The sequence below is a fragment of the Anolis sagrei genome, chromosome 1 (genome assembly GCF_037176765.1).
Source record: "Anolis sagrei isolate rAnoSag1 chromosome 1, rAnoSag1.mat, whole genome shotgun sequence".
NCBI lineage: Eukaryota > Metazoa > Chordata > Lepidosauria > Squamata > Dactyloidae > Anolis > Anolis sagrei.
Window position 1 is genome coordinate 163,626,712 of NC_090021.1, and position 27,338 is coordinate 163,654,049.

The 27,338-nt window shown below is 41.6% G+C and overlaps 1 protein-coding gene across 3 annotated transcripts in view; it reads right to left on the minus strand.

Annotated features, from left to right (window-relative positions):
* Positions 1 to 3,588: 3,588 nt before the first annotated feature.
* RAB17 (RAB17, member RAS oncogene family) overlaps positions 3,589 to 27,338 on the minus strand; it is a 31,669-nt gene continuing 7,919 nt past the window's right edge. For 2 of the 3 annotated variants that reach the window (XM_067469975.1, XM_067469974.1), the window contains exons 2-6: positions 23,578 to 23,755; positions 13,744 to 13,895; positions 10,147 to 10,272; positions 8,519 to 8,612; positions 3,589 to 4,531 (exon numbers count right to left, since the gene is read on the minus strand). In XM_067469975.1, coding sequence (XP_067326076.1) covers positions 4,410 to 4,531; positions 8,519 to 8,612; positions 10,147 to 10,272; positions 13,744 to 13,895; positions 23,578 to 23,752 — 669 coding nt within the window. In that variant the 5' untranslated portion in view covers positions 23,753 to 23,755 and the 3' untranslated portion in view covers positions 3,589 to 4,409. Of the gene's footprint in view, positions 4,561 to 8,518; positions 8,613 to 10,146; positions 10,273 to 13,743; positions 13,896 to 23,577; positions 23,756 to 27,338 lie in introns of all 3 variants that reach the window. The other variant, XM_067469976.1, reaches the window with a different exon arrangement.

Here is a 27,338-nt window from a genome sequence, read left to right on the forward strand (position 1 = left end):
ATAGTCACTGAGAGATTCGGTATCCCCCGCCCCTACTCAGAGAATTCACCAAGGAGACATAAACAGTTTACATTTCAAAACTGGGAAAGAATAGATCCAAATCATTATCAGCTTTCTTAAATATGTATTTCTTCTGGAAGGTACAAACTAATCTTGAGACTCTATCAGGCAAGTACGCAAGGTGTGCAAAGGCTCAAATCTACACATGTTCACTTTCTATTCTCCAAGAAGTCAGTCAGTGCTATTGAGGTCAACAGTCTGAACACATCCACATGAACAATGACATAGTATCTTTTACCTCTGGTCTGCTTTCAGAAATGGAGTCCAAGTTGAAAAAGAAGTGGAAACATCACCTGCAAAAGTTCATTCAATTTTTTTCTCACTACCAAAGGTGACCATCGGGCATTGAAAAAGGTCCCCGAATTTAAGGACAGCAAAAAATTGACACAGGTGTTGCTTGAATTAAGAGAAAAGGAGTTTATTAAGGCTTACAGAGGCAAAACAATAAAATAAAATAAAGGGGAAAACAGAGCATAGGCATATGGATGCCAACGTATCTTGTATTTAAGAATAATGGTTTTACAAGGTTCTTGTGGGGTTTTTTGGGCTATAGAGCCATGTTCTAGAGGCATTTCTCCTGACGTTTCGCCTGCATCTATGGCAAGCATTCTCAGAGGTAGTGAGGATGCTTGCCATAGATGCAGGCGAAACGTCAGGAGAAATGCCTCTAGAACATGGCCCTATAGCCCGAAAAAACCCACAAGAACCTAGTGATTCCAGCCATGAAAGCCTTCGACAATACAATGGTTTTACAGTTCACCTTACGGATCAGCTACCTTCATCACCGGACCTTTCTGGCAATTGAGAGGAGAGAGGGTATGGCTTTGTTTGGTCTAATCATTTTCAGTTTTCTAACTATAGGTATGTGAGGCATTGCCTAATAATATTATCTATTAGCAAAGACATACAGCTGGGGTTACTCAGAGCCATCTCTAGACAGCCTATCCTTTCTGTGTTTGTGACTTTATCAGACTCCATTTTAGATCTCTCTTCTCACTTCCTTATCCAAACTGCAGCAATACTTCATCAATCATGCTGCACAGATTCCCTGCCTTCATTTTTCTTGGGTGGGTCACCTCCTTCCATCTCATGCCTTGTAGCTGAAACATTATGCACTACAGCTCCTCAGGTATCTGTGTTACATAGAAGTAATCAAGTTGACTTGTCAGTTTCCATGGATCATTTCAAGATGTGAGGCAAAGACACAAATTCTCCACATTTGGTAAACTCATCTCTGGGCAAGAAGGGCTGTGTACACATTTCCAGCTTGTCTCAGAAAGCACCAGCTCTGCAAGGTTATTGCAACTTGCAAAGACTCCATTGGGTCTATGTATTTAGCTCCCTCTTTTCCAGGCATTGTGAATACCTTCCACTTTGTTCTGCATTCGCCTTTTGACTGGAAGGAAATAGACTAGATAAAATGTATTTTATCGTATTTCCCTAAGTAAGTGAGGAGGAATAATCTTCTCATTTTATATTGATCTGGGAACATCTCCTTCAGGGGGTGCTTTGAATGTGATTTTCCTGCTTCTTGTCAGGGGGTTGGACTGGATGGACCACAAGGTCTCTTCCAACTCTATGATACTATGATTCTATTATTCTAGGTAGGCTTTTGACAATTTCCAAAAAAGGAAAATATGATATGTGTGTTTGAATAACAAACTGTAAGCCACTGTGGTTGGAATTTAATTTCCTTAATCACATTACTAGGAACTGATTCCTAGCTCTCAGGTTTCAGCCTGGAAACTTCAAAGCCTGGAACAATCCTGAGTTGGTAATGATAGAAACAACAGAGGGACAGAGCTGGATTCTTAGAGGTCCGGTCTAACACTTTCAGTGGATCTTGTGCCCAACTCTTGTAATGCCTCTAGAGACCTCTGGTGTCTTTTTAAAAAGTGAAATGGATAATATTATTTATTTATTTATAGAATTTCTATGCCACTTTTCTCCATATGGACCCAGGGTGACCCACAACATCACTAAAATAAGAAATGTAACATAAACCATTCATAAAAACAAATAAGTTACAAGGATGCTCCATAGTAACATTCATCTTATAGGTAATTGAAATTCAATTCAGGAAGGGCGCTGATCTGATTTCTTTCGGCAGCTCATTCCGTAACAGAGGTTCTCAACCTGTGGTCCCCAGATGTTTTGGCCTTCAACTCCCAGAAACCCTAACAGCTGGTAAACTGGCTGGGGTTTCTGGGAGTTATAGGCCAAAACACCTGGGGACCCACAGGTTGAGAACCACTGCTATAACTTCAAAGCTGCTCCAGAAAATGTGCCTTCTCTAGAGATTTTTAACTGTAGGTTATTCCTGGGCTGAGTGGAGATGATAGTCTCCTTGCTAGATATAAGTGGACTGCCCAGCCTGTATCGTAGACCACGGTGCCTCAAGTAGCTTCGACCAAAACCATGTACAGCTTTATAGGTTAAAACCAGCACCTTGAATTGGCAACCGATGGAGCTGTTTCAACAGCGGGGTGGTATGCTCCCTGGAGTCAGCTCTGGTGAGAAGCCTGGCTGCCTTTCTCTGAACAAATTGAAGTTTTCAGACATTTTTCAAGGGCAGTCCCACATAGAACGCATTGCAGTAGTTCAACGGGATATAACCAGTGCATGGACCACCATGGCCAGGTCAGATTTCTCCAGGAATGGGCACAGCTTGCACACAAGTTTTAATTGTGCAAAGGCAGTCCTGGTCACCATCGTCACCTAAGCTTTCAGGTTTAAGGCGGAGTCCAGAATCACCTTCAAACTTCGTACCTGAGATTCCAGGGGGAGTGTAACCCCATCTAACTCAAGGTGTGACCCTATTCTCGGACTGATCTTATGTGAGACCAGCAAAACCTACATTTTATCTGGGTTAAGCTTCAATTTTTTTGCCCTCATCCAGTCCATTACCACCCTCAGAGACCAGTTTAGGTGCAGAATTGCTTCCTTGGCCTCAGATGGAAATGAGTAGAGTTGGGCATCATCCATGATGATACAGAACTTCGAAACTCTGGATGATCTCTCTTAGCAGTTTCATGTACACAATTTAAAGGCCATGAGGCCAAGCAGGAATCCCCCAATATCACCTTCTGGGAGGTAAGGAAGGACTGGAACCACTCCCAATCCCATTCCCACCAGTTGCTCCAGAAGGATACCATGGTTGATGTTATCAAAAGCCTAGGAGGCCTAGGAGGACCAGAAGGGTCACATTCCCACTGTCTAGTTCCCACCATAGATTATTCTAACAAAGGATTGTTCTAACAAGGCAACCATATCCCAGCCTGAAGCCAGACTGAAATGGGCCTAGAAAATCAGTGTCATCCTTATAGTTGTTTGGCCACCGCGTATTCCAAGATCTTAGTAATAAATGGCAAATTTGACACTGGCCTATAGTTGGCCAGATTGGTAGTGTTAAGGGATTGTTTTTTCAACAGGAGTCTGACCACTGCTTCTTTCAGCGCTGTAGGGCCTCTACCTTGCTGTCACAAAGTGTTGACCAATTCCCTTATCCAAGCCATGCTCCTCTTGGCCTGTTTTAGCAGCATCAGAAGTTGAGGCAGCCTAATAGACTAGATTTCTCCAAACTGATGAGTCCAAACATACTTAGGAAATAGCACATTTTTCTACAGTTTCTTTCTGAAAAGTATAAATTGCTAATGGATGCACAGTGATTTGGAAGTTGTTGTGACTACTTTGAAATCATACTATAAATGTCAATATGGGACACACAAGCATTGTATATATTGAGACATACAAGGTTTATAGTAGACTATTTGGCTGGGACTATCAAAGGGAAATCGGGGAACTGAGAAAGTAATAAAAGTCTGTTTATAGCTAGGTTTAAATGAAACTGGGAGACTGAACATTAGAATAAAAGGCTAAGGGTTTTGTTGATGAATCTATGGCCAGCTCAGTATACTAGACCTTTTGTAAGGATTATTCTGTAGACATCACAAAATATGTCACGAGTATTTGTTAAAAATAAAGTACTATTTGGAAAATAATAAAACTCTGATTTGAAACAAATGGTTAGACTAATGGAAAACCTGACACAAGTATTTACACAATCCATTACCATTGTGAAATATGCCCAATCTAACATTACAAAGAGCACAGCAAAATGATAGGAGCCTGGAGCTCATTGGTAGTCTCAATAAATTATTTGTAGTCCCACTGAATTAATGGCATTTACCTACATACCGACATGACATTCAACAGTCTGATTCAACAGGATTACTGCAGTTGGGACTAACAAACATAATGTAGTGGAAGCCTTAATTATCTAAATAAAGATGTTATATTTTCACAGCAGTTCCAACAATGCTTACCACCTTGTGTTAGAATGCTTGGCTTTACTTCTGACAGCATTTTATGCTGTTATACGTTGATTCTTGTAGATCAATGCTTGATTTCTTTCTGTGTGTTGCATGAAAGTACTTCTCTTTCTGTTGCTTTTGTTTTAACAGTTCGTGAGCTTTGTAAAAGGGAAAAACTGTTATCTCTCTATATTTTTTGAAAAAAAGATTAAATCCATTTTGTTAGATAATTTGAGTTTCATTTCAAAGTGCAAGCTACCTCTTGTCTGGGATGATAGCTTGCTACTGGCCAGGTATGTAGCCGGGGTGGGGGGTGGGGTGGGGGGTTGAGGGGCTTCAGCTCCCCCCCCCCCAATTCTCAGGATAGTCCGCAAGAAGGCCTTAGTGGTACATTACTTAAACTATTATGTTCATTCATATCATGATCTGATCACCATGCTCAATATATCCCATATGCATACAAAAGGTTTGCTAGGGTAGCTCCTCAGCCCCCCCCCCCCCAATGAATCAAACTCAGCACCCCCCAAATCAAAATCCTGGCTATGGGCCTGCCACTAGCCTATTGCTATCAGTACCACTTCACCTTTTCCTGTCTATCCATTTGTTTCAAGGATTTGTAAAATTTATTAATTACTCTGGCACTTATAACACTAATTTAACACAAATTAAAAATCAGAAATACAATTGTAATTAAAATACAATTAAAGCAAAATCAAAACACAATAATAAAAATGGTAGCAGCGCCCAACCTGTTAAATCCCCTCCACAACAGCCCAGTATTATTTATTTATGTATTTATATACTGCTTTTCTCCCCCTAAGGAAACTCAAGTAACATGGCTTATCGGAATAAAATTAGGTCTAGAAACATATTAGTGAATTTACATTGGGTTTAGGCTATTGCAATTCACATTTTTGCTCATTACAGAGGATGGGATTCTGTTCCAAATAGGCAGTGACCAAAAACCCACCCATGTGTGTCATACATAATCCAAATTTAGACATTTTCATGTTGTAGGAGAGCAGAGGATCAACTATTTTCCTGTAGCTGGGAGCACTGCAATGATGTCATCTCCAGGGACTTGCCCTTCAAATGCCTGTCACAGCACATCTTGCAGGAGATGTAAGTAGATAGACAAAACTATAGGATATATATGTCTTCCACAGCCAGTAAATAGCCACCAAGAAAACTCTTTCTCATATCTCTAGGAAATGTGCCCCTGAGGGAGGTGGGTCTGATACAAGGCTGTAGCCAAAGGGGTTCAACCCCTACTCCCCCCCCCTCTGAAAATTTTCAGGTTAAAAAAAACCTGGTTTACTCATGAATTTTAACTGGTTAATCAAATCCCCATGCTTAGTCTATGAAAAGCAAAAATTAAACGTGTCCCTCCAGAACTATCTCAAGCAAATTTTGACAATTTATTCACACTGTCATGACTTGCAGCAACAACTGATATTGTCGAAGAAACCAAGTTGACCCGCCTGAGGCGTGGGGGGGGGGGGGGAAATTTGAAGGAGACAAGACTTGGTGGGGGCGGATCTGTAGGTTATTTAAGGATGCTCCACCCCCCTGCTGTGCTCTTTGCTTCAGCATGAGGTAAGAGGCAGGTTCCTAATGGGGCATTAGGCCTTTCCCTCCTTGCTCCCTTCCCTTTTCCAGAGAGCTCCCATTGCTATGCCTTTGCCCAAGGGAGATTCCCCACAATTTGGGCAGGAAGGCACAGTCTGTAGCAGAGGAGGTCCCCCCATCCCCCGTCCCCCGTCCCGGCCGTTAGAATTCTTCATAAGTTGTTGTCTGGGTGAGTCACACTCATGCCCAGTGTGGAACACATCTCACCAAACTAAAACAGTGGATGTGGCTCTTAATGAGACATGCCGCATTATCATGGGGTGTCTGCGCCCTACACCACTGGAGAAATTACGCTGTCTAGCCGGTATTGCACCACCTGACATCTCCTGGGAAGTAGCAGCCAATAGTGAAAGGACCAAGGCAGTGACATCTCCAGCTCATCCCCTTTTTGGGTATCAGCCAGCACGTCAACGAATTAAATCTAGAAATAGTTTTCTAAGATCTACAGAGACACTCGCTGGAACACCCCAGCAAGCGAGAATCCAAAAGTGGCAGGCTCAAACCCAGACCTCAATCAATGGCTGATACCAAATGAGAGACTCCCCACTGGGCACACAGAAGACTGGGATACCTGGAAGGCACTGAACAGACTGCGCTCTGGCACCACGAGATGCAGAGCCAATCTTAAGAAATGGGGCTACAAAGTGGAATCCATGGCATGCGAGTGTGGAGAAGAGCAAAATATTTTGAAACTAAGCAATTAAGTGAAATAGTACTGTTAAGTTTATGTTAGATAAAATTCCCTAAAAATCAGTGGATATGCAAATCTTTTTGAAACTTGGGTGGAATGATAGTTATGTTGTAGCAATGAAAATAGAAATTCAAGAAGATGGCTCTTGTAGTTTTTTAAAAAATATTGTTCATAAAAACTTTTTAAAATTCCCCCCAAAATCACTGGATGAGTGAAATGTTCTGAAAACTTGGGGGGGGGGGGGGGTGTTAACAGTGGGAAATGTGTTCTACCATTGTAGCAAGTGCCATCCTGATAGTTCTAAAAATGAGGGAAAAGGAGCCCCGGAAGCCCCATACAGGGAGCATCCCTGCCCCCTGCTATGCCAGCTCCACTGGCTGCCAGTCCATCTCTGAGCCCAATTCAAAGTACTGGTCTTGACCTATAAAGCTCTATACGGTTCTGGCCCAGTTTACTTGTCCGAACGCATCCGCCCCTACGTCCCACCTTGTAATCTAAGATAATCCTGGGAGGCCCTGCTCTCGCTCCCGTCAACAGCACAAATGCGCCTGGTGGGGATGAGAGACAGGGCCCTCTCGGCTGTGGCCCCCCGCCTATGGAACACACTCCCAAATGAGGTAAGATCTGCTCCCTCCCTCCTGGCTTTTAGGAAAAAAATTAAATCATGGTTTTGGGACCAGGCCTTCGGGCAGTAAAAGAAAATGTATGTAGCATTTCAGGAACACAATGACTGAAACGGCGATTTGATGAACGAGACTGTTTTATTGTTTTAATGATTGTTTTATTGCTTATGGATGTATGGTTTTAATTTGATTTATGTTTAATTATAGTGTATAATTGTAATTGTTTGTACTGGCATTGAATTTTGCCATTACTTATGTGTAAACCGCTTTGAGTCACCCTCGGGGTGAGAAAAGCAGCATACAAATACTGTAAATAAATAAATAAAGAGTAATGAAAAAATGTTCTATCATTATAGTCGTTATATCAATATATGGAGCCCCTGGTGGTGAAGGTTAAACCACTGAGCTTTTTTACCAGGGTGCAGGGTGAGTTCCCACTGTTAGCCCCAGCTTCTGCCAACCTAGCAGTTCAAAATCATTAAAATTGTGAGTAGATCAAGAGATACCACTTTGGGGGAAGGTAACGGTGCTCCATGCAGTCATGCCAGCCACATGACCTTGGAGTCATCTATGGACAACCCTCCATAGAAATGGAGATGAGCACCAATCCCCAGAGTCGGACACGACTAGACTTAATTTCAGGGGAAAACATTACTTTTACCTTAAAGTTACATATAGAATACTTACGATACATTATAGTAAGTATACAGAGAAGTGGAGTCCTAAGCCAAAATCCTCTTTGTGCACTATGCCCGAGGAGCTACAGAGCTGTAGGCTATGACAGAACCATGACAGCAGAAGGAAATGGACACAACTGCAGAGGCTATGTTACTTTCATCGTTAGCAGCAGGAAGGCTGACTAATTCTCTGATGCCCAGTTTCTGGGTGGGTCCTCTGAGCCAGAATGATCTTGGAAGGCTGGCTGAGAACAATCTATGGATCTAGCCAGCCATCTCAAAGTTCCTGGCTGTAAGAAGCCAACCAGGAGCCAGGCACTGGAGAATTAAGCCAGACTGGGCTGGAAATCTTCCCCTCCCAATGACAACTCATTAAAATATTGTCTCTACTTTGACTCACTACCAGTGCCCAGCCTTGGAAAAAGTACCAAAAGTATGTCTGGTAGGCCATAATAGGTTATTCCAGTTTACCTTAACGCATCAACAAAATAATAGCCTTAATTGTACTGTGTGGGTTAAACTTACCTAAGGCTGTGAAGAGTTCTGTCACTTGGTGATTAGTTTTTGCTGATGTTTCCATGTACAACATGCTTTTTGTGTTGGCAAAGTCCTTTGCTTCCTGACAACAGTGCAAAAAGTAGAGATTAAAGATTTTAGAATAATATAGGAAAATTACAATGCAGTTATATCTTGATTGACAAAAAAAGCTATGATCATTCAGTTGTACAAAGTAGGAATTGCTGTGGCTCAAAGTGTTTCAGACAAGGCAAACACTACAAGATGCTTCCTCCTCAAGGTACTGCCCCATCCCCTATTTTTTAGAAAGCAAATCCAGGGCAAAAATGAACTGCAATGTGTTTTACTTGATATGTTCAGACCACTAGTTGTGAAGATGACAACATCGTCTGTGCACATTCAGAAGAAGATCTACAAACCACTCTAAACACCTTTGCAGAAGCATACGAGAAGCTCGGCCTGTCACTTAACATAAAGAAAACCAAAGTGCTCTTCCAACAGTCACCAGCCAATCCCTTTCCAATGCCAGAGATACAGCTTAATGGTGTAACATTAGAAACATTGACACCGAAATACAACACCGCCTGAGCTCTGCAAGTACAGCATTTTTCCGAACGAAGCAGAAAGTGTTTGAGGACTGGGACATCCATAGAGATACCAAGGTGCTTGTTTATAAAACTATTGTCCTCCCAACCCTGCTATATGCCTGCGAAATGTGGACTGTCTAGAATCATAGAATCAAAGAGTTGGAAGAGACCTCATGGGCCATCCAGTCCAACCCCCTGCCAAGAAGCAGAAATGTTGCATTCAAATCACCCCTGACAGATGGCCATCCAGCCTCTGTTTAAAAGCTTCCAAAGAAGGAGCCTCCACCACACTCCAGGGCAGAGAGTTCCACTGTTGAACGGCTCTCACAGTCAGGAAGTTCTTCTTCATGTTCAGATCGAATCTCCTCTCTTGTAGTTTGAAGCCATTGTTCCGCGTCCTAGTCTCCAGGGAAGCAGAAAACAAGCTTGCTCCCTCCTCCCTGTGGCTTTCTCTCACATATTTATACATGGCTATCATATCTCCTCTCAGCCTTCTCTTCTTCAGGCTAAACATGCCCAGCTCCTTAAGCCGCTCCTCATAGGGCTTGTTCTCCAGACCCTTGATCATTTTAGTCGCCCTCCTCTGGACACATTCCAGCTTGTCAATGTCAATTTTATAGAATTAATGCTATTCAAACTCCTTGAACAATTGATTTTTTATTCCACATAGAAGAAAATATCTATATAAACAAAATATAGTAAAATTATCTTATCCTCAGATTTGATGTCCATGCTTGTATTTACCCACACTTCAAAAAAACATCTCCCCCCGCCCCCCCGAGAAGTATCTGTGGAAACATAGTATACAGGGTTTGCTATTATCACCAGTTTCAGATATCCATGACGGTATTTTGGAACCTATCCACTGTGGATAATAAGATTATATTATATAGGCCTATGGCTAACAGTAGGGACAAATGGGTTTGAATTGTTTGAATTGTACATTTCAAGAAAGAATTTTTTAAAAAATCACCCATTGGCCAACATAGATACATATCGATACATATGTACAGAAATCAGGCATTCATTTAAAACAGAACCACCCCCTACCTGTAGTGTGACCTCTCGTTCTTCTGAAAGATCTACCTTATTGCCAACCAAAACTATGATTATTTCATCCTGAAGGAATTCTTTTTCCAGTTCCCTTAGCCATAACTTTGCCTTCTCCAAAGTTTCCTGAAAAGGCAAATTACATATGAAATTATTGATCTACTTGACAATCATATAAGTATGATTTATGAATTTAATAGACATTATGTTCACATAGACATTATGTTTACATAAGAGTTTTTTTTAAAAAAAAAATCAGGGTATTCAAAGGTGATATGGGTCTGGAGAACAAGGGCCTGGAGAACAAGTCCCATGAAGAGCGGCTTAAAGAGCTGGGCATGTTTAGCTTGAATAAGAGAAGAATCATAGCATCATAGAGTTGGAAGAGGCCTTGTGGGCCATCCAGTCCAACTCCCTACCAAGAAGCAGGAAAATCGCATTCAAAGACTGAGAGGAGACATGATAAATATGTGAGAGGAAGTCGTAGGGAGGAGGGAGCAAGCTTGTTTTCTGCTGCCCCGAAGACTAGGACGTGGAACAATGGCTACAGGAAAAGAGATTCCTCCTGAACATTAGGTAGAACTTCCCAACTGTGAAAGCTGTTCAGCAGTGGAACTCTCTGTCCCGGAGTGTGATGGGGGCTCCTTCTTTGGAAGCTTTTGAACAGAGGCTGGATGGCCATCTGTCAGGGGTGCTTTGAATAAGATTTTCCTGCTTCTTGGCAGGGGGTTGGACTGGGTGACCCATGAGGTCTCTTCCAACTCTATGATTCTATGATTCTATATCTACACAGGAATGAAAGCTTTGATTCATGTTGAACTGTCTCCTGGCTATGCTCATTTCATTTATTTACTTCCAATGAGTATCCTGGGTTAATTCAGCTTTGCCCACTTCAGACAAAGCTGCGGGATCTTGTGAAGTTTGGTTGAAGCTCTAGGGCAGGGATCCTCAAACTTTTTAAACAGAGGGCCAGGTCACAGTCCCTCAAACTGTCAGAGGGCCGGATTATAATTTGAAAAAAAAAATGAATAAATTCCTATGCACACTGCACGTATCTTATTTGTAGTACAAAAGCCACCTAAAAACAATACAATAATTAAAATGAAGAACAATTTTAACAAATACAAATTTATTAGTATTTCAATGGGAAGTGTGGGCCTGCTTTTGGCTGATGAGATAGGGTTGTTGTTGTGTGCTTTTGAGCTGTTACAGACTTAGGTTGACCCTGAGCGAGGGCTAGGTAAATGACCTTGGAGGGCCGCATCTGGCCCACGGGCCTTAGTTTGAGGGTTCCTGCTCTAGGGTTTCCCATGGCTTCAGAGCAGTCTAAAAAGCTGGTCTAATTTTGACTGGTTCATAGCCGAAGAGGATGACATCAACATCATTCTTTCCTGTGTTCATCAGAACAGGGAAACAGAGATTGATCATGTCTAACATATCACTACTTCAAACTGGCCTCAGAGCTACATAGAATCATAGAATAATAGAGTTAGAAGAGACCACATGGGCCATCTAGTCCAACCTCCTGCCATACAGTAAAGCACAAAGTATCCCTGACAGCTGGCAACCCAGCCTCTGTTTAAAAATTTCCAAGGAAGTAGCTTCCAACACACTTTGAGGCAGAGAGTTCCACTGTTGAACACCCTATATGGTCAGGAAGTTCTTCCTAATGTACAGGTGGAATCTCATTTCCTGTAATTTAAACCCACTGCTCCACATCCTAGTTTCAAGGGCAGCAGAACACAAGCCTGCTCTCTTCCTTATGACACCCTTTCACATATTTATCATGTCTCTTCTCATCCTTCTTTTCTGCAGGCTAAACATACCCAGTTCTTTAAGATGCTCCTCATAAGGCCTGGCCTCCATATCTTTGATCATTTTAGTTGCCCTCCTCTGGACACCTTTCAGCTTACATGTGAGCTTCTGATCATTTTGGATACTCAACAGAGGTGCAATGTGATCAGAAGAAAATTTATTATTTCTTTACTTAAAGTATTTAATATACCACTTTTCTCACCCCTGGGGGGACTCAAAGCAGTTTACAAAAAATAATGGCAAAATTCAATGCCTTACGTGCATAACCAAATCATAAATCAAACAGCATATGATTAAGCATGAAATACAATAGGACAAATTCACCATAAGATAATAGAACATTTAAACATGAAGTATAAAAATTAAAAACACCTAATAAAAACATCAAAATCACATGATCCAAACTCAAAAACCGGACCATTCCAGATGTTGATTACACATATTCCATATTTACTTCTTGTACTGCATTACTTTACTAGTCAAAAGGGTGGTTCCATTACCATGTCTTTGTTCTCTTTTTAAAGGCCAGGACAGAGGATGCTGATCTAATCTCACTGGGGAGAGAGTTCCAGAGTTGGGGAGCCACCACTGAGAAGGCTCTGTCTCTTGTCCCCCACCAACCACATTTGTGAAGCTGGTGGGACTCAGAGCAGGGCCTCCCGAGAAGATCTTAACCTCCATGATGGTTCTTAATGAGAGATACGTTTAGACAGGTAAGCTGGGCCAGAACCTTTTAGGGCTTTGTAGGCTAAAGCCAGCACTTTGAATGGTGTTCAGTAGAAGATTAGCAGCCAGTGGAGATGGTATAACAGGGGAATTGTGTGCTCCCTGTATGCCGCTCTGGTGAGAAACCTGGCTGCTTTGGATTGGTAGAACTTTCTATTTGTGCAGGCACTTCTGCAGATGTCAGAACAGGGCACTCACAATCGCCTAGAGCTCACATGACCTACAGCAGCAATTGTGATACAGAAGATGATGTGACAGTCTGGCCTCTGGTGCGGTTACTGCACAGCTGGGCTGTATGGATGCCAATGTGGTACCATAGTATGTGGTAAACCCAGAGCTGTGGATTTACCTGCCAATGGAGAGTCATCCTAAGTTTTATGAAAGAGGTATTCCTAGACAAACAGAAGACATCCCTATTTTCAGTGCAACCCTGATTTGCATCAAGGCAAAGTAAAGGAGTCTAAGTGCCCTTCCACATTGCCATATAATCCATAATATCAAGGCAGAAAATCTGCAATACCTGCTTTGAACTGGGTTATCTGTGTTCACTCTGCCATATAATACAGTTCAAAGCAGATATTGTGGATTATCTGCCTTGATATTCTGAGTTATATGGCTGTGTGGAAGGTCCCTAAGAGTATCTTCAGTCTGAGGTAGTTATCTAATATAATGGCCAAGGTGGAGATCTCAGTAAGGATGAGATTGGGACAGGCCACTATCAGGCAGCTGTAGAAATGTATCTGTAATCCAGTGTTGATGATGGCAGCAAGTGGGATAACAAAAGGGTAACAAATCTATATGTCAGTATAGACAATTCACTATGTTAAGTACTATTAGTATAACTTCTTGCAGAAATACATGTTGACTTGGTTTAATCTAATTTTGGGAGATGTTGCATAAAATTTGCATAAGAATTAAATAAATAAAAAAGTAAAAATGCTACCATTTAAAAATGCATCCCAAAATACATTTAAGACAACAACACATTTAGAGATAGTAAACATTTAAAAGGAAGGAAAATTATGTGATAGCATATCCTGAACATCTGTACCTTACCTTCTTGGTAATATCGTAAACCAGAACAGCAGCATTAGCACCTCTGTAATACAGATGGCAAACACTATGGTACTTCTCTTGCCCTGCGGTGTCCCAGATCTCCAACTTAATGGTAGAATTATCTAAACTTAGAATGTGCGTGAAGAATGAACCTAAAAGCAAGAGATTACAAACTGTAAGCAAATAGAGACAAGAGGATTATCTCCATCTATTCAATATTTCACCCCCAAAAGTAAGAACCATTATTGAAATATCTAATGACGTAGGTGGGAAACGACACTGACATAACAGTGGCTGGAAAACTAAATTCGGCATCAGAAATTCCCTGGTTCTCCTCTTACCATACTATTAGTTCAACAAGTGACTCTTTGGCATATTGGTCTCTCTTAGCCCTACATCTGTAATACGTAGTAGTGACATTTGCAGGGTTGCTACAATTATAGAAGCATGATGATGCATATGAAGTACTTTCAACACTTGGAAGCACTATATAAATATTAAGAAACATCATTATAACTAAATTACAGGACAATTAACTCAATCATTGTATTGTCGAAGGCTTTCATGGCTGGAATCACTAGGTTCTTGTGGGTTTTTTCGGGCTATAGGGCAATGTTCTAGAGGCATTTTTTTCCTGATGTTTCGCCTGCATCTATGGCAAGCACCCTCACCTCACTACCTCTGAGGATGCTTGCCATAGCGAAACGTCAGGAAAAAATGCATCAGGCGAAACGTCAGGAAAAAATGCCTCTAGAACATGGCCCTATAGCCCGAAAAAACCCACAAGAACCTAACTCAATCATTCTTTAAAAACTGTTGAACATGTTTTTGTTATGTGCCATTAACTCCAAGTTATGATGATGCTACCAAAGTTTTTAGCGTGGCAAAAAATCTTTAAAGAAGATTTAACATAGTCTTCCTCTAAGACTCTGAATAAGATTTCACTATCATTCTGGAAACCAGGCTTTGAATCACTGAATGGCCATGGAGACCCTAGACAAGTTGCACAATTTCATTCTTAGGGGAAGGCAAACCCCTAAACAAAAAACAAAAACCTATTAAAAAACCCTATAAAAGGTATGCCTTAGGAACACCATAAATTCAAAATAACTTGAAGGCAAACAACAACAACAAGTGGAGGATGTGATTTGCCCAAAGTCACTTAGAACTGTGAACTGGAGAATTTTGAAGCTTAAATCTAGTTCAGCATTCAAACAACAATGGTATATATTGGTCATAAATAATGTACTGAAGAAAAATTGTCTGAAAAGGTAAATTCTGTTCTAAACCTCTGGCTCTTTTTTTAGAGTACATGTGTGGAACCAAGGCCCATGGGATGAATCTGGCTCTCTACATCATTTTATGTGGCCCTCGAGGTCCAGGCACTTCCTGTACTGTTGCTGCCTTCTTTGCCAAATGCAGCAAATGCCTGTTTCTGGCCGGAGACCATTTCCCTCCTCGCAATGTCTAGTGTCCTGGAGACTGCAGAAGAACAGGAAGAGGTGGCAGTGCTGTTGGTTTGGCTATATTGAGAGGAATCTGAATGTGGATTGCCTCTCACAGTTGTGGTTTGGACATTTGAGTGAGGTGCTGGGGGAGGGGTGCAGCACACAGAGTGGGTGGTGGCCTCTCCCTTCTCGACCCCTTGGGCAGCCTTTCCCCATAGGGGTTGGAGCTGCTCATGCCTGGTCCAGCCCCCTTCTAATTGACCCATAATTACAGCATTTATTTATTTAGATCATTTCTACCCCGCCTTTCTCACCCCCGAGGGGGGACTCAGGGCGGCTAACACAGGCAACAATTCAATGCCAACAGCATCAAAACAACAATATAAAACAGCAATATAAACTTCATTGTTGTTCATTCGTTCAGTCGTCTCCGACTCTTCGTGACCTCATGGACCAGCCTACGCCAGAGCTCCCTGTCGGCCGTTACCACCCCCAGCTCCCTCAAGGTCAGTCCAGTCACTTCAAGGATGCCATCCATCCATCTTGCCCTTGGTCGGCCCCTCTTCCTTTTGCCTTCCACTTTCCCCAGCATAATTGTCTTCTCTAGGCTTTCCTGTCTCCTCATGATGTGGCCAAAGTACTTCAACTTTGTCTCTAGTATCTTTCCCTCCAGTGAGCAGTTGGGCTTTATTTCCTGGAGGATGGACTGGTTGGATCTTCTTGCAGTCCAAGGCACTCTCAGCACTTTCCTCCAACACCACAGCTCAAAACCATCGATCTTCCTTCGCTCAGCCTTCCCTAAGGTCCAGCTCTCACATCCGTAGGTTACTACAGGGAATACCATGGCTTTGACTAGGCGGATCTTTGTTGCCAGTCTGATGTCTCTACTCTTCACTATTTTATCGAGACTGGACATTGCTCTCCTCCCAAGAAGTAAGCGTCTTCTGATTTCCTGGCTACAGTCTGCATCTGCAGTAATCTTTGCACCTAGAAATACAAAGTCTGTCACGGCCTCCACGGTTTCTCCCTCTATTTTCCAGTTGTCAGTCATTCTTGTTGCCATAATCTTGGTTTTTTTGACGTTTAGCTGCAACCCGGCTTTTGCGCTTTCTTCTTTCACCTTGATTAGAAGGCTCCTCAGCTCCTCCTCGCTTTCGGCCATCAGAGTGGTGTCATCTGCATATCTGAGGTTGTTAATGTTTCTTCCAGCAATTTTCACCCCAGCTTTGCATTCATCCAGCCCCGCACATCGCATGATGTGTTCTGCATACAAGTTAAAAAGGTTGGGTGAGAGGATGCAGCCTTGCCGTACGCCTTTCCCAATCTTGAACCAGTCTGTTGTTCCGTGGTCAGTTCTGACTGTTGCTACTTGGTCCTTGTACAGATTCCTCAGGAGAGAGACAAGGTGGCTTGGGATGCCCATCCCACCAAGAACTTGCCACAATTTATTATGATCCACACAGTCAAAGGCTTTAGAATAGTCAATGAAGCAGAAGTAGATGTTTTTCTGAAACTCCCTGCCTTTCTCCATTATCCAGCGGATATTGGCAATCTGGTCTCTCGTTCCTCTGCCTTTTCTAAACCCAGCTTGAACATCTGGCAACTCTCGCTCCATGTATTGCTGGAGTCTTCCTTGCAGGATCTTGAGCATTACCTTACTGGCATGAGAAATAAGGGCCACTGTACGGAAGTTTGAGCAGTCTTTCGCATTTCCCTTTTTTGGTATGGGGATATAAGTTGATTTTTTCCAGTCTGATGGCCATTCTTGTGTTTTCCATATTTGCTGGCAAATGGCATGCATCACCTTGACAGCATCATCTTTTAAGATTTTAAACAGTTCAGCTGGGATCCCATCATCTCCTGCTGCCTTGTTGTTAGCAATGCTTCTTAAGGCCCATTCAACCTCACTCCTCAGGATGTCTGGTTCTAATTCATTCACCACACCGTCAAAGCTATCCTCGATATTGTTATCCTTCCTATACAGATCTTCTGTATAGTCTCGCCACCTTCTCTTGATCTCTTCAGCTTCTGTTAGGTCCCTGCCATCTTTGTTTCTTATCATACCAATTTTTGCCTGAAATTTACCTCCAATGTTTCTAATTTTCTGGAAGAGGTCTCTTGTCCTTCCTATTCTGTTGTCTTCTTCCACTTCCATGCATTGCTTATTTAAAAATAGTTCCTTATCTCTTCTGGCTAACCTCTGGAATTGCGCATTTAACTGGGCATATCTCCCCTTATCCCTGTTTCCTTTTGCTTTCCTCCTTTCTTGGGCTACTTCCAGTGTCTCAGCAGACAACCATTTTGCCTTCTTGGTTTTCTTTTTCTTTGGAACGTACTTTGTTGCCGCCTCCTGAACAATGTCGCGGACTTCTGTCCATAGTTCTTCTGGGACTCTGTTTACTAAATCTAGTCCTTCAAATCTGTTCTTCACTTCCACTGTATATTCGCTAGGAATGTTAGTGAGATCATATCTAACTGGTCTGTGTATTTTCCCTGATCTCTTTAGTTTTATTCTAAATTGGGCAATAAGAAGTTCGTGATCTGAGCTACAGTCAGCCCCAGGTCTTGTTTTCACCGACTGGATGGATGTCCGCCACCTTTGGCTGCAAAGGATGTAGTCAATCTGATTTCGGTGTTGACCATCTGGTGAGGTCCATGTATAAAGCCGTCTTTTAGGTTGTTGGAAGAGAGTATTCGTTATACACAGCGAGTTTTCCTGGCAGAATTCTATCAGCCTGCGTCCCGCTTCATTTTGTTCTCCCAGACCATACTTGCCTGTCATCCCAGTTGTCATTTGACTTCCCACCTTGGCATTCCAGTCTCCTGTAATGAAAATAATGTCTCTTTTTGGTGTATTATCCAGTAGGTCCTGCAGATCCTCATAGAACTGATCTACTTCTGCTTCTTCAGCAGCTGTGGTTGGGGCGTATATTTGGATCACTGTGATGTTGAAAGGCTTTCCTTGCACTCGAATTGAGATCATTCTGTCATTTTTTGGGTTGTATCCAAGCACCGCTTTAGCGAATTTCTTATTAATTATGAAGGCTACTCCATTTCTTCGATGTTCCTCTTGTCCACAGTAGTAGATCTGGTGGTCATCTGATGTGAAGTGGCCCATTCCAGTCCATTTCAGTTCACTGACCCCCAGAATGTCTATCTTTAGTCTTGACATCTCACCAATAACAACATCCAATTTGCCCTGGCTCATAGATCTTACATTCCAGGTTCCTATGGTGTGTTGATCTTTAGAGCATCGGATTCGTCGTTCGCCTCCAGTACCGTCGGCCGCTAGCCTTCCTTTCGGCTTTGAGCTAGCTGCGTCATCACATCTGGGGCTAGTTGAACTTATCCTCTGCTCCTCCCCAGTAGCATTTTGGCCATCTTCCGACCTGGGAGTCCCATCTTCCAATGGCATACCGACATATCTCTGGTTGTACTGGTCCATTTAGTTTTCTTGGCAAGGATACTGGAGTGGTTTGCCATTGCCTTCCCCAGGGATCACGCTTGGTCTGACCTCTCTGCCACAACCGTCCCGTCTTGGGTGGCCCTTCACGGTTTCGCTCATGACATCATTGAGGTGCTCAAGCTCCAGCGCCCCGACAAGGCGGTGATCCTTTGCTGGAGACTTCATTACATAACAATTACATAACATTACATAAAAACTTCATTACATAACAATTAAACGGTGATATTAATTAAAATTACATAATCACATAGAACAAATCACATAATCACAGGTCATAAAGCCATTTCCAATTTTCAAACAATCCTATTGTCCGAGTTCAGTGCCTAAAGTGCTGCTATGCCTACTAGCAGGCATGTAGCCGGGGGGGGGGGGGCGCTAGGGGGGCTTCAGCCTCCCCCCCCCCCGAAATTCTCATGGTGGTTCACGAAAAGGCCTTATTGGTGCATTATTTAAACTGTTATGTTTATTCATATCATGATCTGATCACCATACTCAATATATCCCATATGCATGGGGGTATTGGGGTAATGATACAAAAGGTTTGCTAGGGTAGACCCTCTTTCACTCAGACTCAGCCCCCCAAAACCCCCCATGAAAAAAATTCAGCCCCCTCCCCGAAACGAAATCCTGGCTACAGGCCTGCCTACTAGCCAAAGGCCTGGCTCCAAAACCACGTCTTTAGTTTTTTCCTAAAAGTAAGGAGGGAGGACGCCGATCTAATCTCGCTGGGGAGCAAATTCCATAAGCGGGGGGGGGGGGGGGGTGTCACCACCGAGAAGGCCCTGCCCCTCATCCCCACCAGATGCGTTTGAGATGCTGATAGGACCGAGAGCAGGGCCTCCCCAGTAGATCTTAAATTACGAGTTGGAATGTAGAGAGAGATACGTTTGGATAAGTAAGCTAGGCCAGAGCCATACAGTACCTAATTAGGGAGGGGAGTTTAAAGAAAGGCAGACCCCCCCCCACTTCACTCCTTCTCAAAGGGGATCTGGGAGTAATGGGAAACATGAAGATTGAGCAGGCCTTGTTAATCAGTGGGTGGCTTTCATATGGAAGGTATTTTAGGTTTTCGATGCCCGGACAACATAGTTGCATTTACATGCAGTCCCCGAGTTACAGACATCTGATTTACAAATGACTCATGGTTGCAAATGGTGAGACAATAGGAAGTGAGAGAAATCTACCCCTAGGAAGGGAAATCCACTCCTGAATGAGTTACCAAGGGGAAAAAGGTGTCTCCACTGATGCTTTAATACATATCCTTGTTTCTACAACAAACCAAAAATTTCAAAATCCAATATCATAGGGACAGAAAGTGTGTTGAAATCTCTGAATGGGCACAAAGAGCAAAACAAACACCACAGGAGTGTTAACCCTTCTTTATGCTATCCAAAGTGTGTGTGTGTGTGTGTGTGTGTGTGTATCTGGAGTTACACTTAAAATGTCCCTATTCCAACTTAATACAAATTCAACTACAGAACCTATCTTGTTCATAACTTGAGGACTGCCTGTATATAGTCTTACGATTAGAAACAGCACTTTGAAGGCAACTGTAAGGCTGATGTGGCCCTCTGTGAAAATGAGTTTGACACCCCTGGTTTAGGCTGACGACAACATGCAATACAAAGTGTTAACAGGACCTTTAAAGGGCTTTTGATAATGTGTATTACAAAAGTCTCTTGAATAAACATCACAATCACGTAGTCCTCTTAGGAATTGGAAACAGGCTAAAGTGAAGAAAAGCTAGAATAAGAATAAATTGTGAGTTATAGGAAAGGATAGATATAACAGGTGAGATTTTGCAAAGATGCGTTTTGGGTAAAGCATTTTTAGTATGTTAACCAGAAGTTTGGGCAAGCAATGAGATGGCTATATTTGCTGCTTATACTAATATTTTAGTATAGAGTAGTAATTGATCAAACAGTAGTCAAGCAAGGATTGGAAAACGTGTTTTTCAACTTATAGGAAAGCAAAATCCTGCACTGACAAAATCTTAGTACACGTTTCAATTTTGTACAGGAAACAGTATTTCTGTATACAAATATTTACAGCACAGAAAATTTATTTATTTATTTATTTCCCATATTTATACCCCGCCCTTCTCACCCCGTAAGGGACTCCAGGTAGCTTACATATATAAGCAGCAATTTAATGCTATATGGGCATACATATTAAAATAGACATATCCATTAAAACAATTATGAAAACGTATCAAACCTTAAAACCACTTATTTAAAATCACATAATCTAATATCATGGTCCGAAGCCGTTCCAGGTTGTCATTGCACTAGTCCGTATTCTTTTATTGCACTGGTAGATTACTCACCCAACGCTGGGTCCATGTTCTTTAGCCTTTTCCTGAAGGTCAGGAGGGAGGGGGTTGATCTAATAGAACTAGGGAGGGAGTTTTAAAGCCAAGGGACTGCCACTGAGAAGGCCCTGTCTCGTCCCCACCAACCATGAAGGAGGCAGTACTGAGAGCAGGGCCTCCCCAGAAGATCTTAACCTCCTAGCTGCCTCATAAATGAAGACACATTCAGACAGGCTGAAAAATGCTGTTTGTTGAAGTGAATTTTTTTTCTGTGCAAAAATAGCATATGTGAATTTTTTTCACAGAATAAGTCTCAAACTGCAAATAGTCTTTAAAAACCCTGTTTTCACAAATTTTCTCAAAGTAGGTGGTAAATTGCTAAAATTACTCTGTGTTTCTTCTGAGAATTAAATTAGCGAAGAATTCCATTCTTAATATAGAGTAATGAACTAAGGACATTTGAGTTGGTTTGCCAGTTCAAATATGTAAAGACAGTACCTTGTGCCAAACCCAGACATTCTTTTAAAGTAGCAATGCACAGTCTTTTGTTTTCTCTACAATTTAACTTATTGGGATTAGGGTGTTGTTTATCTACCCTCTACATCAGTGGTTCTCAACCTGTGGGTCCCCAGGTGTTTTGGTCTACAACTCCCAGAAATCTCAGCCAGTTCACCAGCTGTTAGGATTTCTGGGAATTGAAGGCCAAAACATCTGGGAACCCAGAGTTTGAGAACCACTGCTCTACATCTTGTGTAATCTAAGTTTTATTTTATTTTAAATGTATATTGTTTTTACAATATATACAGTATAGCAATGCTATACTGCAGTCTAAAAGTCTAGCTTTTACCCCCCCCCCCCCCCCATTAGTGGTTCAGGATAATGGAATTAACTACTGAGGGGAGTGTGCCCAGATACCACTCACCATTTACCATGTACAAGAGCTTCAGAGACTTTTTGAGCACCTTATGCCAATCTTTGACTACCCAGCGCTAGAAATAATATCATACGAAAGCTGACTGGCACAACCTGGGGATCACAACCAGATACAGTGAAGACATCTGCCCTTGCGCTATACTACTCTGCTGCTGAGTATGCATGCTCAGTGTGGAACACATCTCACCACGCTAAAACAGTGGATGTGGCTCTTAATGAGACATGCTGCATTATCACGGGGTGTCTGCGCCCTACACCACTAGAGAAATTACACTGTTTAGCCGGTATTGCACCACCTGACATCTGCCGAGAAGTAGCAACCAATAGTGAAAGGACCAAGGCAGTGACATCTCCAGCTCATCCCTTGTTTGGAAATCAGCCAGCATGTTAACGACTTAAATCTAGACATAGTTTTCTAAGATCTACAGAGACACTCGCTGGAACACCTCAGCAAGCGAGAGTCCAAAAGTGGCAGGCTCAAACCCAGAACCTCAATCAATGGCTGATACCAAATGAGAGACTCCCCCCTGGGCACACAGAAAACTGGGCGACTTGGAAGGTGCTGAACAGACTGCGCTCTGGTACCATGAGATGCAAAGCCAACCTTAAGAAATGGGGCTACAAAGTGGAATCCACGACATGCGAGTGTGGAGAAGAGCAAACTACAGACCACCTGCTGCAATGCAACCCTGCCACATGCACAATGGAGGACCTTCTTGCAGCAACACCAGAGGCACTCCAAGTGGCCAGCTACTGGTCAAAGGACATTTAATCAACTGATGGCCATCTGTCAGGGATGCTTTGAATGCAATATTCCTGCTTCTTGGCAGGGGGTTGGACTATTTATTTATTTATTTATTTACTTCGCTTATATACCGCAATTCTCAGCCTAATGGCGACTCATTGCGGTGTACAACATAGAAAACAGGTGCAAAATACAACATAGAATAAAATAATCCACAGTACATCATTATCAAAACATCTCATCAAAAACATCAACATTACTACAAGCCATTCAGAGTCGTCTCATTGTCAAATTCACAATCCGATACCATTTCCGTTGTTCCATTCCTATGGTCGAGTTACCAGTCATTGCACTTCTATTCAAATGCCTTCTTAAACAACCAGGTCTTCAGCTTCCTGCGGAATATCAACAGGGAGGGGGCTAGCCTGACGTCTACGGGAAGGGTGTTCCACAGCCGAGGAGCCACCACCGAGAAGGCCCTGTCTCTCGTCCCCATGAGATAGCCAATGAGGTCTCTTCCAACTCTTTGATTCTATGATTCTACCAAGCTTGCAAACTTTGTGGTTTGTTTGTTTGTTTGTTAAAAATTGCCATGCAACTGTTTGGTCTGCCCCTGACACGATAAATAAAATAATAAAACTACCCAGCACATGCAGATTGGTCCTGGCTCGCTCCCAGCCCTCCACTGACCCTGTTTTAGGTGTGTACTGTATTGACTGTCATTGGTATGTCACTCTGTTGCTACAATTTTTACAAATGCAACAGTGCCCTTTGTCCCAGGGGGCCAATTCATGGTTGTCCTGGAAATCTTCTAGGTTAGACAGAAAAAGCTGAACTGGTGAGTGTCAAGCAAAATGATTCTGGGTCCTTTTATCACATTCAGACATGGGTCAAATTGTTTCCTTTAATGCAACGTTGCCAATACACTTACAGCCCACTGTAGGAAGAGAATCCCGGAAGTCTTTTTTCACATAACGGTAGGCTAAGCTTGATTTCCCTACAGAGGAACTACCCAGAAGAACTATTTTAAAAATAAAAGAGTCTTTGGGGTTGTGAGTATCCAGGCAGGTAGTGACTTCCATATTCTGCACTCTTCTCTGCGCCATTTCCTAAAAGACAGAGAGAGAGATTGGGTGGAGGAGAGAAAGAGGGATGATTTGATGACATTCATCATGTTATGATGATAGCATTTCAAGTTATCTGAAGCAAAGAGTTGCAAAAGAAAATTTCACCAAACTGAAGTGAGCAAAAAAGGAATCAAACTATATCTATATAGGTTCTTGTGGGTTTTTTCGGGCTATAGAGCCATGTTCTAGAGGCATTTCTCCTGACGTTTCGCCTGAATCTATGGCAAGCATCCTCAGAGGTGTGAGGTCCTCACACCTCTGAGGATGCTTGCCATAGATGCAGGCGAAAAGTCAGGAGAAATGCCTCTAGAACATGGCTCTATAGCCCGAAAAAACCCACAAGAACCTAGTGATTCCAGCCATGAAAGCCTTCGACAATATATCTATATAAATAAAAATGTAATGTTCGTTTGTGGGATTAACAGAACTCAAAAACCTCTGGACGAAATGACACCAAATTTGGACACAACAACCCAATGTATGTCCTTCACTAAAAAAAATAATGATTTTGTCGTTTGGGAGTTGTAGTTGCTGGGATTTATAGTTCACCTACAATCAAAGAGCATTCTGAACCCCACCAACGATGGAACTGAACCAAACTTGGCACACAGTTCTCCCATGACCAACAGAAAATACTGGAAGGGTTTGGTGGGCATTGACCTTGAGTTTTGGGAGTTGTAGTTCACCTACATCCAGACTGTGGACTCAAATAATGATGGGTCTGGACCAAACTCTACACGAATACTCAAGATGCCCAAATGTGAACACTGGTGGAGTTTGGGGAAAATAGAATCTTGACATTTGGGAGTTGTAGTTGCTGGGATTTGTAGTTCACTTGGACGAATTGACATGAAATTTTGACACAATACACCTAACAGTCCAACGAGTGTTCATCATACCTAAAAATACAAAAAAAAAAAAAACCCAGCAGAATGGCCTTAAAAACCCCAAAAATACACCATATATATATGTACACTAGGGCTGGGCGGTTTCGTTTCGTTAATTCGTAATTCGTTAATAATTCGTTAATTTTTTCAATTACAAAACGATAACGAACCATTCTGGAGCAATCATTAAAAAAACGAATTTTCAAAAACGTTTTGTAAATGCTTCGTATTTCGATATTGTATTCGTTTTGTTATTGTTTTGAGGTCGTTTCGTTATTATTTCCGCATGTCTGGGCCAGTTTTATGGTTTAATTAGTGAAAAAAATTATAATATCACACCAACAGTCAACAACAGAGGGAGAGGGAAGCTTCAGAAGGTTTTGGAGGTTTTTTAGCGTATTTCGCGGTCGCACCCGCCATTAACGAATCGATTCGTTATTGTTTCGGAAATAGATTCGTTAATTTTTTACCATTTACGAAATTTTGTAAATATCGAACTTTTTAAAAGGAAAATTTTGTAATTATTTTAAATATCGAAACAAAAAAAACCCCCAAATACAAATCGATTTTAGAAACAAATTTTTCCGTTGTTACCCAGGCCTAATACACACACACACACACACACACACACACACACCTACACTCATATACACATGCACACATACATACACATACCTGTATATATACACAGCCAAGCACACACAAACATACACACACATCTACATAGACACACATATATACTAGGGCTGGGCGGTTTCGTTCGTTAATTTCGTAATTCGTTAATAATTCGTATTTAAAGTGGTTTACGATCCGATATTGAACCATTCAGGAGCAACTAAAAATGAAACGAATTTTTAAAATTTATTTCGTAATTGTTTCGTAATTGTTTCGAAATTGTTTCGTTATTATTTCGTTATTATTTCCGTATGTCTGGTGCAAGTTTTATAGTTGTTGTTTGTTTTATCAGTGATAAAAAAATAAATTATCACACCAACAGTCAACAACAGAGGGAGAGGGAAGCTTCAGAAGTTCCCCCTGTCCCATTTGGAGGGTTTTTTAGCGTATTGCGCAATCGCATCCGCCATTAACGAATCGATTCGTTATTATTTTAATTGTTTCGTAATTTCCAAAATTTCGTAAATATCGAACTTTTTTAAAGAAAAAATTCGGAATTCTTTTAAAAAACGAAACGCAAAAACCCCCTAAAAACGAATCGAGTTTAGAAACAAATTTTTCCGTGGTTGCCCAGCCCTAATATATACATATACACACACAAATATACACATGCTCACATACATACACATATATAAACACAAATATGCATATAGACAAGCACACACATATACACAATATACATATACACATATAAACACACCAATATATACACACATATATACACATCTACATACACACATATGCACACACATATATGCAAACACACATAGATACACAGATACACAAATATATACACACATATAAACACATATACACACACACAAAAAAAACATATATACAGACTGGGCCACAGCAACGCATGGCAGGGGACGGCTAGCTGTAGTATAAAGAAGCTTTTCAATAAACCTTATTCTAAGAGGAAGAGAAGGAGATCCTCTTTTTGAAATATTTTAACAATAGAGCCGCCCCATTCTTAAAATACATTGGTGGAAATGTCTTATCTTTAAAAAAAATTGCAAATCACTTTGTAGCTATATATTTCTACTCCCCAAAGAGGAAATTAAATAGAAACAATGGAACACATTTTATTGCAGTTCTGCTTTTACACACTGCAATGTAGCCAACTTTTATATCCAATCCTGTCCTGCATGACCATCCATTCCCTGTAGAGGATTGTTAGATATCTTTTAGAGGATAAGTACCACAGGGTGACTCTCATAGTGGCTAAATTCCTCACAGTGGTAACAAGGCTGAGAAATCAACTAACCTCTGGTAGGGGTATTACTTGAAACCATGTAGATATATTTTGTACAATGAACTTCTCCTGAGATGGAATAATTGATAATGACTGTTTACTGATGGGTCTATGGATTGTAATAAATATTATTGTTGTTGTTCTATTTCTACTCAATTTACCATATGACCTCTGGTTTACAGTACAGAAATTATTTTAAACAATGCATTATTATTATTATTATTATTATTATTATTATTACTACTACTACAAAGGCTGGACGGCCATCTGTTGGGGGTGCTTTGTTGTGCTTTGTTGAAGGGAGTTGAACTAGTTGGCCACTGGGTCTTCCACTGAAATACTGTTAAGTTTATGTTAGTTAAAATTGTTCTTCAAAAGTTTGCTCATGCCTGATATACACACAGAAAGAGATACATACATTACATATAATTTACTTAGTAGTAAATTATATGTAATGTATATCTCTCTGTGTGTTTTTGTGTGTGTCTGTGTGTCATATTTACTATGGTCCATACACCATAACTTTGAACTTTGAACTAAGGGCCTTTCCATACTGCCCTTTATCCCAGGATCCGATCCCAGATTATCTGCTTTAAAATGAAATATATGAGTCCACACTGCCAGATGACCTGGGATAAACAGATAATCTGGGATCAGATCGTGGGATATAGGGGCAGTTTGGAAGGGTCCTAGATCATATGGCAGTGTAGACTCTTATAATCCAGTTCAAAGCAGATAATGGGGATTA